The sequence below is a fragment of the Temnothorax americanus genome, unplaced genomic scaffold, assembly GCF_048541705.1.
Source record: "Temnothorax americanus isolate GAGA-0224 unplaced genomic scaffold, ASM4854170v1 Scaffold13, whole genome shotgun sequence".
NCBI lineage: Eukaryota > Metazoa > Arthropoda > Insecta > Hymenoptera > Formicidae > Temnothorax > Temnothorax americanus.
In genome coordinates this window covers 3291140-3306523 of record NW_027509264.1, presented here as the reverse complement: position 1 = coordinate 3306523, position 15384 = coordinate 3291140, and the positions used below count along the sequence as shown (strand labels likewise).

Here is a 15384-nt window from a genome sequence, read left to right as displayed (position 1 = left end):
TTGTCTCGCCTTGAAATAGATCTATCTTCCAAATATTTGCATACGGCACGCATTTTCTATTTTCCATTTAGTTAGCATAGATTGTATTTAAAGACTTTAATAGAAGGCAGTTACTGTGAAAACTACAGACCGCCTTCAGTTCGCATTACCGTAAATTAACGCGAAAGCAGCAGACAGCTCTACAATCCAGATAAACCGGAATTAAAATCATTAAAATCCAGACTATAAAAACGATAATAACAGAGTTTCTAGAAAAAATGTAAGACATAACTAAACGTCTGCTTAGAATTCGCACGGTGATTGCGAAAATGGATTTCATGGAAGCACGAGCGAGAGTTCGGACAAATTGCACAGCTTCGGCTGTTCGACTAAAAGGTACGATATATTCTTACGAGGCTGGCCGTGTATAAGAAAATTTGCTGAATGAACGCTTTTAAGAATGGCCAAATCTGCAACACGTGTCCTTATACCTCCCTAGCAGACAGACCGCAGGAGGAAGAGTTCAAGGCGGATATTGTCCGTGCTCACGGGGCGAAACTCCGGTGTCAAGGGCGGCGGCGGCGGCGGCGCTCCTACGAGGATATTAAATTATTTACCGAAGCGTGTCCGCGCCCGAACGTCCACCGAATATTCTCCCGAGGAGCGTCCCGTCTCTATACGGACGTTCTTTGCGGGCAAGAAGGACGGGAATTACGGCCTCTCTAGAAGTGCACGCCGCGCCGGCGTGTTCGCCAGCGCTATAATTTTCCCGTAAACGTTTTTCCCCACGCGAAAGTGGCGCATACGTATGAACGGAGCACCAGGCGGAAGTTCTGCAACGTCGGCTACGGCCGGCTTCTATACGCGTTTTCGATCCGCCTGCATAAAAGTCGGACGGAGCCGTTAATTTGTTTCTTGCACTCGTGAGAGACGGAGACTCCAGCCGCAACGACGACGCACGCGAAAGGACGCGCAGAATGAAAAGAAAAACACCGCAAAGTGACGTTACGTTACGTTACGTTTTTCAAGGGTGCACCCACTTTGCCTCCGCAAGTCGCAAGGGCTAAATCGCTCGTGCGGTTAATTATTCGCCTAAGAGAGCATATCCGACTCGGCGAGAATCGATCGGCATCGAAATGTAATAACACGTCTCGGGACAGGGAGAGGGAGGAGAGAGATTTTAATATATAATCGCCGGTTCTCGGATGCCTCGCGTAGGGCGTAGCTAATAATAAGCTGATGTAGGAAGCCCACCGCGCTTAACGGCTAACGGTTCTCGCGAAGAACGCGCGAGAAATTAAGGGAAATTCTTCAAAATCGAAATCCTCTCCGCGCTGCCGCATCTGCGGGTATTCGAATGTCTTCCACTGCAGCATTAAAAAAAAAAATTATATTAATATACAACAAGATGATAACAAAGTTATAGCAATACGTAAATTTTCATCATCCGTCTGCCATCTGAAGCGGGTCATTGAATTTCATTATTTCAGCAAAAATTGAAGTACAAGAGAAGAGTTAGCAAAGAACTCTCTCCAAAATAAGGATTTCCGCTTCCCTATAGTCTCCCTCTTCTAACCGCTGCCTCGGAGATCGATAAATGTAAAAGCGAAACTTTCGTCTATTTATTTAATTCTATTTATATCTCTGCCCTCGTGTGGTGCTTTATTTCCGGCCGTAATGATTAGCGCCAGCAGTAACTCGTGTACAATCCTACGCGCGCGAAGATAACGAATGTGTCTCGCCCCTGACCTCTCTCCTCTCTCCCGACGACGCCGCTGCTAGTAAAAGCTGGTCGAGCCCGACGCTACGGAACGGAAGAAAGAAGGAAGGCGAAGTAAGACGGAAAGAGTCATTAACCCAAATATCTGCCGCGGATTCACCTCGAATCGGCGCGTTTCCCCTCGTGCGCATTCTTAATCGCGCGACGAGCGCAGCGGCTCCCAGATAACGCGGCTTTTCCCGCGGAGTTTCCGACTTTCGGATAACTAATTAAAAGCGAGCTCTCCCTTCGCACGATCGCGCGCACACGCCTATAATGGCGGGCTAATTTCTATTTCATCCTGATTCGCCGCCGCGCCGAGACAATGAATCGGACGATTGAACGTTGAATATAACGAGATGCGGGGCGAGAGTAAAAGTTTCTGCTAACGAGCGCTAGAGCATGGGACGAGCGGCGCACAATAGCGGCGTACAATAGCGGCGCACAACAGTGGTCACCAACTGGTAACCCAGAGAATGCGCGAAATGCGTATCCGGTGCACCGCAAAACGTCGGATATTCGGACGCGTTGCAGTTCGGTTGTAATTTGTATCCCGCTATGTGCTATGTGCATTCCGAATGCTTTCTCGCGACGCGGCATCCCTCGCGCGACAAAGAAATAAGAAACAGGGTTACATGTCCTATCGCGGTGTAATAAAGAAACGCAAAGCAAGGAGGAGATGTTTTCGCATACGTTGATGGGAGCGGTCTAGAGGAGGCTGTCTCGAATTTTTCGGACGGCTTATCTGTATGCCAAGCATATTTCTGGAGCCCTATGATTGGGGGGACCGAAAGTGATGTCGATAAAACTAAATAACAGAGAAAGACAAGCTATGTCATACGGGGGACGTTGGGTCCCTCGAGATCAGATCGGTTGTAATTACGTGCCTCGTAAATTTTAACGATCCCCGATCGGCACGGCTGACTCGACGCGCAAAAAAAGTGGGCGTTGTTGTAATTGACAATCCGCAACGTTCTACAATATCAAATTTATGAGGCTCTCGTTGTCCACAAAACACAATTTAGCGCACGTATGTTTGCGCGGATTATCAATCTTTAATTGTTCGAATAATCGTATTAATCATTGCGAATCGAAATTGGTATCGTATAAAATATACTGGCGATAAGATTATTGTAAATCTGTAAATCTGCCGCGATTGTCACTACACTCGACATCAATCGTGCATGGATTTACGCAAACTTATAATCAACGTAGAGTTGTAGACATACGTAAAATAAACCCATATGTTGTATTTCTTTATAATATATATAATTACGTGCATAATTACGTCAGTTTTAATAATATATATATATATATATATATATATAAGCGTGTATAAAATATTATTAATCACGTATATTTTTTAAGAAACTCGAAAACATACATATTTTACAGTCAATTTTCTTCGCACAAAGATGCTTAAACAGCGTTTAACGTGAATTAAATATTCTGTTGACATTATGTACAATATTAAATATTAAAAGTCTATCTCTTACACCCACACATAAATCGAATAACGCAACCAACAAGATTGATCAAGGTATTTTCAACTTCTTTTTCTTTCGCGATACGTGACGCGTTGCTCAAGTGTGTCAGATGAAAGTCCGAGATGAAAGTGGGGTCGGACTATTGAAGCTACGTTAGGTTTAGGTTTGAATTATCTCGCAAACGGAACATCGCGTAGCCGACGAACAACGACGCAATATTGCGACTGGGCTCAACTGACTGCGCTCTTTTGCTTTAACGGTAGAGGCTCGCGAATACACTCAGGAATTCGCACACCATGCAGGTGCGAGGACCCGAAAGGTTAACCGAGACGTCTCTCCGAGACGGGCTCTTTTCAGCGATTCCTATCGTAGACGTCCATTATTGTGTTCGACGTCTTCGCCTCCTTTTCAGATTTTCTTATGTCCGCCGCGCATTTTACGGCGACAGGACCGACCTAGATAATCGGGAAAACATTTTTCCATCTTTTCATTCATTGAAAAAATCCGAGAAAACCCGAGATATTTAACGTCTCCTTTAAATTTTATCTTTACAGTTACCGCAGATGATTTTTCAAGTTTATTCGCTGTCGTATATTTCACAGTTGTATTTAATTGCGGACCCAGTTCTTGAAGAATGGCAATAAATAACGAACGACACAATAACGACGAGCGAAAAAGAATGGCGTTGAACGGTATCTAATTTCAGTGCACGCGGTATCGACGATCGGATGCACAGTGTGATTCCCGGACGATTTTAATCGATCCTTATCGCGCCTAGCGGACTGCCGAGCAGGCGACCATTAATCCAGATCTTCATTAAGATTGGCATCGATTGCCAAGAGCAGGAGAGCGCCGAGCGACGAAAGAAGGAAAGCCTTAGCACTTACCGTCGCGGCTTCGGACGGAGTATCTCGTGACCCGAATCAGATATGCAGATGCTCAAGCTCAGTGGTCCCCCGTAGTGTTCCGAGGGAGTGCTGGCTGTCTGCACGGTCGACTGTTGAGGGCTGGAGATACCGCCCCAGCCGGAAGTGCTGCCTAGGAAAAGCGGCTGCTGTCCGCCGTCCATCGTCGGTCGTTCCAGATTCATGGTGTCTCCAGAAGCTAGCACCGCCGGGAAACCTGCAAATTATCGCGCGTGTCATACGCCTTGCCTAACGTCAGCGTCACAATCATCATTCTCGTCATCATCGTCGTCGTCCAGATCTCTTTTACGATCTTACCGAGTTCGAAGTAAAATCCCGGAAACGAACGAAATGAGTTTTTCACATGGCATCGCGGAGAGATAAACTCGTCGGTTACATTTTATATATCAATATCACTTCCTCAATTTTATCGCTCCGTATCATTTCGCTTTAGTTTAATTTACTTTTTTACGCTTTGCTTCGATTCGCATTAATAAATCTTGTTGATCCAACATATTGAGTTTGAACACAGATCTATAGATAGGGGTAATGAAGAATTCCATCGTTCAAGTATCGGTAGCAACCAGAGTGATGAACCAGTTTGCTCGTCGCTGTAAGGGGAAAAAACATTGCGATATGCATTCGTCAAACTTGACGAATGAAAGGAAATGTTGTACAAACACGTCGCTCGAGATAACGCAGAAACTTCACCATATTTCACACGAGAAATCTAGCTGAGCAGAAATAATCTACGAAAGAAAGTAATTATGCGAAACTTTCTCGAGCGCGAAGGTCATTAACGAGTCAGATAATTGTGGGGGAGTAATTAACGCCGAGATTTTATCGCGCTAAGGAAAACAACTATTCAGACTTCTCATTCATATGAGAAAAGATAAAAGAATGACAAATAAAAATGGCTATAAAAATTATTCCTCAGTTAATAACGTCTGGTTTCAGTACTCTATTCAAATGTACTTCAAATACATTGGAAAAAAAAGATCTTTGAAATAAAAGAGAGTAAATCAAAAGAGAAGAGAAAGTTGAAAGGAATAAAAGCGGAAAGTCGATTTCGTGACTTGTGAGTCAGAAAATATTAAAACCTTTATTAAAATGTATAAAATGAACGGAGAGAAAGAGAAAGAGACGTGTAGACTAGGTACTAGAAATTATAAACTGCTTATATTTTCCGCAACGCGTATTTCACGTTGAAATAAAAGTCGGAGAACTTTTTTCCCATTTTATACGACTCACCGCTGACTATCTCATATCTCTGATCCGCTAAACCGCTTTAGTCTCTCGAAAAATTAGATTTCCAGACCCGTTTCATACGCGGTACGAAAAAGTACCAATTATTATACGCATTCGCGAAAACACGTAATCGGAGAAAGGAATAGATTATACGTGCGGCGGCGAGTGTGTAGCCCTGAATTTGCGATCAGTTGCGACAATCCAGGTAAATGGACCGGATAAACGAACGGAAGCGCAAAAAAACGAATGTATCGTCGCGGCCGCGTTGTTGAAAACGCGATCGTCTTCCGCGCGAGAGATACATATATTCGTCGGAACTCGCGACGAGAGAAATTCCGTCTCAATACGCGTCGTCCCCGAGGCTCTCGGCCTGTGCGCGCCGTGCTCGGTGCACGCTCGTGTTGCTCCCTTTGACGGATTCTTGTACGCGCGTACTCTGCCAGGCTCCCAAAGTGCTTCCTTAAGCGTGCGTTTCAAGATGGGGGGACAACCCAGTACCCCATGACGTGCCTGCCTGCCCGGCTGCTCTTTCGGGGAACTTTTATCGACGTAATATTCGCTGAATCTCATCGCGGTAATAATGCGACAGTCAGAATGACGCGGGAGCAGCCGTAAAAGCGCGTATACTTTTTCATAAAACGTACGTCGGTAAGAGTCGCGTAAGTTATAATAACAGAGTTGATTTTTTGCTAATTAAAAATCGATAAAAAAAGAGCGGTCTTGTTGTAATAAAAGTTGGAAAAAAGAAGAATTGAGCAACAGCGTGCGCTAATTTTGGGGCACAAGTATATAAACTCGCGTTTTCTTCGTTAAAAAGAAAGTGAGGACGTTTATATATAAGATGTGTGAGACACACTACCTTTCCAAATATGTATTGGTAAAATTCTAATAAATTAGAGCACAGACTCCACGGCTCACGTTTACGATCTTCGGTTCGGTGACTGATTTAACATACAAGCAGGCACCGAGGTAACTGGTTTCACGTAAACGGACTCGCCAAAAGTGGCGTTGTGTCCCGAAGTGTATTTAACTGACCTCGACTGGTCTCCTCTCTCACACACGTCTTCCTTTCTAACCGATCGGTCGGATATACGTGCGCAGGTATATACTTTGGAAGGGACGGGTGCGTATGTACACGAATGTAAAGCTGCGCCCGACGTAAACCTGTCATTTGCCAGAAAGAAGATCAGGGTCAACCGGTACGCGTTAAGTGATTTCGCAAAAAAGCGAACTGGATGTCGAAGATTCTCGGAGAAATATGCCGTTTATTTGGAAGGGACACTTATCGCGGCCCGTCCGTAAAATCTCTCCCCTGCTTCGCACAAACCAATTAAATCGCGCAAATGGTGCTCGAGAAAGAAAAGACTGACCGCGTATATACGACATTGTCTCTCTTCTCCCATTTTAATCAACTTAATCTCCATATAGCGCGACGTTACGTGGATATGTGGCATACGTTCCAACTAAAGATAAATTGTGAAGAAAGGCACGAGATTTGTACAACGTGTACTTTTTATGACAAAAATGCTTCGTTCGCGCTCAATTATTTATTTTCAACGACGATCAAGATCCTAAATGCAACGCGGGCACACACGTTCTATCGTGGAAAAGTACATCCAATGATTTATCGCGTATCGATCAAGCAAAAACTTGAAATTCGGATTAATCAGAAAAGTGTACGGATCAACGTCGCCGAATGCCGCGGGACGATGCGCACCGATGCCTTCAAAGCGACACCCGACAGTTCGGACTCGTCTCGATCAAACCGTCGATGATTACAAACCCCTAAGGGCCGGGGTTACGTCAACGTCACGCGGTGTTACGTTCGGTTACACAGATTTTTCTCCGTTATTTATATCACAAATAAAACTACAATCCACAAAAAGAAATGGCAGAATTAAATTTGTTCTCGCTTCTACTTCCATCGTTTCCGTTTATCAGATCTTTTCTCACGCGACTACACAGCATAAATTATAAAATATACGAATCGTTAAAAAAGATATATATGTCTAAAAAAAAATAGAAGTAAACCTGTGTAACCCGTACAGTTATATTTGAAAAGTCACGCACGCGGAGGAAGATCTGGGTCCGCCAAGAGTTCCCGGAAAAGAACATCGCACATATCTGTATGGATACCCGTACGCATGAAAACACGTTCCGAATCGGAGTCACGCGTCTTCACAAGTATTAACTGGAAGCAGCATTTCCCGGATATTCCATGAAGACACTATAGAGTCACGTGGGGTCATAGAACGTGACCTCCGTTCGTACAACGTAAGCGCGAACCACTTATGCGCGCCTAACACATTCTTCTTTTCATTTATCATAGTTTTACGTTTCCGTATGTTTCTTTAGGTTATTTCTCCACGTATCCGAATAACGATCTATTTAAGAACGTTCTCTATTTTATTAGTCTTTGTGAGGATGAGCAACGCGACCTTCGCGCGAAGGCGAGCCTTCCCCTCGGAGGGTGGAAGATCGCGCAGACGGAGCTCGGGGCGCGGGACAATCTTGGCGCGGCATTGAGAATATACACGTATGTATGTACACGCGCATACACGCGGCATGGTGTAAGCGACGTGCACGCGGTCGTCCGCCCCGCGACCGCCGCATTCCAGGGGCTACCCAAACTGAAGCCTGTACCTTATAGCCTTATACACCGAGCTCTCACTTGTTCTCTCTCTCTCTCTCCTCTCTTTCGTTTCTCTTCTTCTCCCCCCATCCTTTCCCCCGCACACGTTTCACCGCGATATCCTCCCTCCGTGCATCCCTTTTCCATCCCGTAGTGCTTTTTTTTTCTTTACACCACTCTCGTTCTCTCCCTCTTCTTCTTTCTGTCCTTCCTACCGCCTTTTGCGAGAATCCACGCGCGAATCTCGTCCCTCCACTCCGTACGAATATTACATATTCTCTCTCTCTCTCTCTCTCTACCGTCTCTCTTTTTCTCTCATTTTCTCCCGAACGCGATGCGACACCTGGCACGATCCCATCGACATCATCGAATTTCATTCGTTCGCGAGATTTTGCGAGACGACGCGCCTTGCGTTGCTCTCGCGTGGTTTTCGTTCTTCGTCGGCGTAGACCGAGGATCGATTTACGTTCCACGCGAGAAGCTCACGTGTCTCTCCGCTCTTTTCCATATTGCGCACAGAAAGCGATGAGACAGACAGAGAGGGAAATAAGATGAATGAAATATTGATAAAAAGATAAGACGTCGACTTGATCTCGATCAAACTGACGCACGTATCTAAACTGACACGGAGATACTTGCACAGGCAAATGCGATCGATGACGGTTAAAGTGCAATTAAAGTCGACGCAGGTGAATAAATATTGAAGAGACCATTGACCTAACGGGGTTCCAACGACTCGTGTTTTAGGATCCCACAAACATTATTTGTAGTTAAGCAAAATTTAAGGGACATACGTTTGCCGTATATATATTCTTTTTTTCAGTGCACACTGACAAAAAACGTATCTCAGTGTTGCACACACGTACTACATTTAATAACCGCACGACGTCGAAAGCGAGACAAATGCGACGTTGAACCTCGCCTAAAAAAAAACAAAAGACTTACGTACGGAGAACACGGTTTATTATTTCTCGGGCAGACACGTTTTTCGGGACAACCAACGAAGTAAAAAAACATACACGATCGAGGCCGTCGCGTGGGTCCCCGATAACGTCTACTTTTCGCAAATTTCTTAATTCGGAGCACCACGCGTGCAACTTGACGTGTCTCCGCGTTCTGTTTCACGGTGTCGCGCAGTTTGGCTTCTGAGAGGCTCGTGTATACGACTAAAAGAAAACAATGTCTATAAGATCTACGAAAGAGACTCACCGGGAGTTGTTGAACGCGTTGACAGAAAGGTACCCGTCTACGTCCTCGCGCCGTCGAGCACATATCTGGAGGGCCTGGAGGGCCGGGGAGACCCAAAGTCGCACTCTCGATCGCGTACCGTTTTACCGTCGTCCGACACGGCTCGTTCCTTTCGGTTGCACTTTCCGCACGTCCGTTCCGCGATCCTTTCCTTTCAGGATCGATCAAAGGGTCACACAAATCGACGGACCTCCGCAATGAAACGGAAATCTCGTAGTCCTTCTCGAACGCTTGACCTTCGTCGACAAACGTCGTGTATCGAAGATGCGTATACGCCCCCCAAAAAAATGTAAATTAAACGCACACACAAAACGTCTCCGGTTTGATCTCTATCGAGTTTTTTTCCGAATCTCTAAAATATTTCGATAGAAGCTCACCTCGAGGATCAAAGCGAAGCGTACACTTGGAACGGAATCGCGCGGATGACGGTTCCGTTATTTATTTCGGCTTCGGACGTTCGATCCCCTTCGTTCTCGACGCTCGAAGTGTCCCCATTTCCCGATTTCCGCAGCTCAAAGGAGTGCGCGACGGCAGTTAAAAAATCCTGATTCAACTCGAGGATATTGGCTCTATTTCATAGACCGAACGAGAGACCGACGCCGCGAGACAACGCTTTGTCACAGCGCGTTCGAAGTATACGAGGTGGACGAGAGGGCAGCCGAAAGCCGAGAGGAACGGACCACTCGACACGCGCGAGCGTGGAACCGTAAACACGCCCGGGCCTTTAAAAAAAGCCTCTCTCTCTCTCTCTCTCTCTCTCTCTCTCTCTCGCTCTCTCTCTCTCTCTCTCTCTCTCTCTCTCTCTCTCTCTCTCTCTCTCTCTCTCTCTCTCTCTCTCTCTCTCTCTCTCTCTCTCTCTCTCTCTCTCTCTCTCTCTCTCTCTCTCTCTCTCTCTCTCTCTCTCTCTCTCTCTCTCTCTCTCTCTCTCTCTCGCAGAGACGGCACGGTCAGCGGGTCGCCCGATCGCCGCGATGCCGACGCGATGCGATCCGATCCGATATCCGATGCGCGCTATGGGCGCAGTCGCCGGAGATGTGCAGATATATCACTGAAGATATCACGACGGTCCACGTTCGAAATTTCCTCGCGGAACGTATACTCGCGGCGCGTACTCGCGCCGATTTTTTCGCCTCGCGTGGTCGCGCGGGCGCGTCACCGTCACCGTCGACGCCGCTGCTGGCAGCCGCTGGCCGCTGCCGCCGTCGCTTTTCGGCAGCTGTCAATTATCGCTAACACAGTTGCCGCGTTTATGCAGCATCCCGAACCGACCACTTTCGGTCCAGCGGCCGCCGAGAAGAGAAAAAAAAAACCGATGTAAGTCGCCCTGCCGGCCCTGCCGTCACCTGCCGGACGTTCCCGGAAACTCATGAGTCCTCCCCCCTCCTCCATTTACTCGCGTTCATATGCGTTTACCGAAATACGATAAATAAAAACGTATTCCCGTTTCTCATCGTACGTCGCAATATAACGCGCCACGAAAAAAATTCTGCTAAGGGTTGGTTTATAATAGCCGTAACCGTTGATTTAAGCCGTAATCTTTAAGAAATTGACGAATCACAGTCGATTATTCTTCTCACATTCGACTGTGATTAGTCAATTTTTTAAAGATTACGGCTTAAATCAACGGTTACGGCTATTATAAATCAACTTTAAAGCGTGCTGTGCTGGCTTTACGGAAATTTCCGTAACGCGAGAAGTCGAATAAAAAAGAAATAAAGGGGAAAGAACGTCGCCGTATACCAACGCCCTCTCGGTAAATTCGCGGCGAAAATATGAAACGACGAGAAGCTGCGCTGCTTACCACGCGCGCACGTGTTTCTAACCTGTATCCCGTATCGGCGAGCATCCACGGTTAAAAGTTACTCCGATATTTGCCAACGGTTTACGGTTTGATTTGTCGAGCGGCACGTCCGACGAGTGACGTATCGTTCTCAAACATGAACGTCTTACGTTCGTGCGTTAAAACTGTTATCCTGAGCAAAGGAGCGCGATCTATAAATTACCAAGGTTAGACACGCTTCGCGCGCTTCTTTCATATTAACGCCGTACGATTTTATTTTAAAGAATAAAACTGATAACACGCGCACGCGTGAATTTTGCCCATCAGGACAGAGATCCATTAAAAGATGGGTGGCAGCGACGCAGGTAGAAATTACCAGACGCAAGAAGAAGCTGGATCCGCAACCGGAGCCGAAACGCAACGCTTTTCTCGACTGGAATAGATCCGCGGAGATTTATGCCTTTAACAAACGGCTGTCCGAAAATTTTGACGCGGAAAAACTGGAGCAAGCCTTCACTCATAAGTCATACCTTATTCGAGAACAGCGTAGACAGAAGGAGATGGGAATCGAAGATCCCGTACTCGCCGTACGAGATAACGCTGAACTTATTAGAGACGGCGAGAAGCTCGCGTCAGAAATTGTACAGACGTATCTAGTCCAAGTTTTACCACACGCGTCTGAGGATGTCGTAATGTACGTGCCGTAAAACATATACATAAATATAAGGATAAGGGCCGGTATCGCAGTCTCACTCTTCGTCTCTTTCCAACTATCCCCCTAGAAAGAGACGAAGAGTGAGTTTACGCGGAGACTGCGATACCGGCCCTAAATGTTATATATTGTAGTACTAGGATAATTGAGACGTAATCGTGTATCTTCCAGTTCGTTGTACGACTACCTTCTTTCTGAGGAAATCCTAGCTAAAGCAGCTTTTCATATTGGAACGAAAGATATTATCTTAACAGAGGCAAGTATAGAAAACGCCAATATACGATTATAACGTTGCTACATTTCGGTGCGTCGTATACGTGCTCTATCAATAACGTTCGTCTATTTCTCGACGTAGAGGCAACGTTCAAGTTATGTTTTTAATTTGCTATTTTTTTTATCGATCTTTCAGGAACATCCAGTGGCTCGAAAGACTTTAGCCGACACGTTTCTCGCGCTTGTCGCAGCGCTCGCGGAAAGCGTAGATGCAAATCACGCGGCAATTTTCGTTAGGGACTTCCTGATCGTCATATTAGCTGAGAAGGATCTGACAGAAATATGGAATCCAGCTCGGCCAGTCGAGCTTTTAAATGACGTTCTACGGAAACGAAACGGATCACCGGCCGAACCGAGACTTGTCGCGCAAGCGGGACAAAATACCCTCGAAGTGGCGTATCACGTGGCAATGTACTCCGATAAACAATTTCTAGGTTCAGGTAAATGCAACGATGAACAAACGTAACGATACGTAGTTTTGCCTACTTATGTTTCGTCATTTGATCTAATAACATGTTATATATTTTTTTATCTGTTTATTTTTTTAGGATTTGGTCAAACGATCCAGGAAGCCAAAGACGTGGCTGCTATGAATGTTTTGAGCCGAATATTTGGCCTGTTAGACTCCAGTAAACCGTGTCAGTTCAATAAGACGATAAATCTATCTTCGTGAACAAAGCAAATGTTATTCTTAAGGAGACGAAATTTAGCACGGTGTAATAATGTTGAAATTATATTTCCTTGTATATATAAACTATGAAAAAAATAAAAATATATATATATATGTATAAAATAGAGACATTTTTACTTGTAAAAGAATATGCAAGAAAAATATAAAATTTGTAATGAACGTAATATGGCATCCTTTACTTCGAACTTGTCATTGGTTGATTTCTCTGCGCTGATTTCTTCGCGCTGCAATGGAGGCCCATTTATAGGTAAGCACCGAAAGGCCGATCTGCATGTTTTGGAAATGCGCGATCATTGGGCAGTTAATCGGTGCCAACGGACGTCTTCAATAAGAATCGAGCGAATCTCATGTAAACGGATCACGTTGGCTCTTGACGCGCCATCTCGCGAGAGGGCGCCAACGGCAACGGGAACTCGCGTTACATCCTTACGTAAGCTCTTCTGCTCTATCTGATCCGACTGATCTTAGTTGACCGAAAACACGCGCGTTGGAAATGCACGTCTCGAGCCGGAGACCGGAGACGGGAGACAAGCCTCTCGGATCATGCGAGCTCTTGCCGGCGATTAGGATCTACGCTCGGGACTTGGGATCAGAATTTAGAATCCGATTGTCGAGTTCGTCCCGCGCGAGTTGGAACCTCGCTCAAGCCGGCGGCCCGACCTCTCCGGAAGTCTCGCTACCCTCCAACTTTCCGAGATCTTGAGATGTTTCCACGTTCGCGGTTTTGAGTTTGGTTTCTTGTTTTTTTTTCTTTCTTTGGAACGTTACGTGGAACCGGTTTGCGATCACGACGAGTCCTTATTCGCGTATAGCTATACGGCACCGGGAATCGAACCCGTCGCAATAATAACCGTATCGAATTCGGGGACGTCTGTCGGCAACTATTTTCCCTTTTTCTTTCTTCCGCGGTGTGCATTTTACAAAGAATACATGGCTCGGAGATATCGATAGGGCGATCTCTCTCTCTCTCTCTCTCACTCTCTCTCGACGACGTTTACAAATCTAAGATTAGAGTCCAGTTAGGTGCCTTCTAAAAATGTACCTCTGCCGCATTTTCCGACCCGCCGCGCCGCGCCGTCCCGACGGGGGCCAGGGACAGATTTTACGAATCGCGAATCGTCGTCGAGTCGTCGAACGTAAGGAGCTTCCGCGCGCGAAATAACGATCGGAGCTCCGGTATGACGATCCCTGGGCGGATGGCACCGAAAATTGTATTTCCGCGAAAAACCGAAAGAGCCACCTTTAACGATGACGATGCCGATGCTCTTGTGGAAATGATGCAACTAATGGGGACTAACTATTCAGCTGCTGACGCACGTACGCGTATAACACGCGTGTGTGCCGAGGAGGACGAACGGTGTTTATTCATCGCCAGATGCAACGGTCGTTCGTTAAACGACAAAGAGATACAACACCCGATGCGCCGGAACGGCATCGGAGTTAAATAAAACAGATCTGTCGAGAAACTCGATTTCAATCTTGACGCTTTTCTCGTTTCGTTTCGAAACCCTCGAAAGATGCCCGACTTTAGTTTTCGCGTACTAATCTTGGAAAGGATCGGTCTGACGCTCTGACTGTTCGATCGTCGCCCGTTAATCTTTAATGATAAATTTTACACGCGTTTTACACGTTGATCGGAATTTCGAGTTTACCGGTCAAAATAATTATTTGAAAATTAAAATTATCGATGAATAGTCTCTTCTCTAGGACTTGAATACGTTCAGCTAAAAGAGAGAGCGTCGCGTCGTAACGAACGCGATCGTTTTCATATCGAAGTGTTTCATCGTGAGCGCGATTCATTTTTTTTTTCCCAAGACGTGCTTCTTTTCCACATTCGTTGACAAAACAAACCGTCGCTCTTATATGCGTTTCCCATATCTACAAATGAAAAGCGTATTTAAAAACCGAGTCTTTTTCTAGATCGTCCGCAGGATAACCCTGAACGACGACATGCCTCCGTCGTCGTACAACGTTCCCACGCGCTAAGCGCGTTTCGGAATCGTCGGTCCCTCGCGCGCGCGCGTGATTTTCGCGTCGCGAGCTCTCCTCGCGGCGCATAAATAAGAAGAGCGCAGCGCGAGTCACGCCTTGATAACCGTCACGTCGCGATAAGAAGAAAAAAGAGGATTATCGTCGATATTCTCTGGCGATATATATCGAGTTGGCGGGGACGGGACGAGCGCGTAGCGATAAGGAACAACGCTCTCCGCGCGTCGCACGTCGAACCTTCTCCGTCGTTTCAACGACGGGATTTTCCCGAGAAAGTGGGCGGTGGACTAGCCTTGGCTCGCAAATAGTTTCGACGCGTCCCTTTTAACGAACCCCGAACGATCCCTTCGCAAGTCCGGCCCGGGCACGCGCTCGCCCGACGAGAGAGAACGAGTTATTCTTTTCGCGCTGCACGCGTATTATAAGTACACGTCCCTCGTCTCTCTCGTTCAACGCCGCTCGCGTCGGCTTTGCGTTGCGAAAGATAGCCACGTTGAACGTCGCCCAGCAGCGTCACCTCCTTATACGGGGTGCCGAGAAACAACGTACGCGAGCCGCAGAAGGGTTGCGTGGAAACGTGGAAAATACGAGAGATATTTACGTCCCCCTCTCTTTCTCTCATTTCACGTAAATGTTAACATTATATACCGCTGTGCTGAAATATTTTACGCCAAAGATTTA

General features: G+C 46.2%; 1 protein-coding gene and 1 long non-coding RNA gene across 2 annotated transcripts; one reads left to right on the top strand and one right to left on the bottom strand.

The window, feature by feature from the left end:
- Positions 1-3264: 3264 nt before the first annotated feature.
- On the bottom strand, positions 3265-10567 carry LOC143894062 (uncharacterized). The gene is made up of 3 exons (XR_013255995.1): positions 9220-10567; positions 4113-4347; positions 3265-3680 (listed from the first exon to the last, which is right to left on the bottom strand). It is a non-coding gene; the product is annotated as an uncharacterized LOC143894062 (long non-coding RNA).
- A 402-nt stretch (positions 10568-10969) lies between these two features.
- Mrpl44 (mitochondrial ribosomal protein L44) lies at positions 10970-12816 on the top strand. Its single transcript, XM_077400095.1, has 5 exons — positions 10970-11265; positions 11366-11732; positions 11922-12006; positions 12160-12463; positions 12572-12816. The coding sequence occupies exons 1-5, from the start codon at positions 11196-11198 to the stop codon at positions 12694-12696; spliced, it is 951 nt and encodes a 316-aa protein (XP_077256221.1). The 5' UTR covers positions 10970-11195; the 3' UTR covers positions 12697-12816.
- The last annotated feature ends 2568 nt before the right edge of the window (positions 12817-15384 follow it).

Bases quoted from the DNA above. Each gene is read 5' to 3' on its own strand.
- Mrpl44 (XM_077400095.1), top strand. From the start codon at position 11,196: ATGAACGTCTTACGTTCGTGCGTTAAAACTGTTATCCTGAGCAAAGGA. The intron at 11,266-11,365 runs GTTAGACACGCT...TTTGCCCATCAG, and splicing joins GCGATCTATAAATTACCAAG to GACAGAGATCCATTAAAAGA. The intron at 12,007-12,159 runs GCAAGTATAGAA...TCGATCTTTCAG, and splicing joins AAGATATTATCTTAACAGAG to GAACATCCAGTGGCTCGAAA.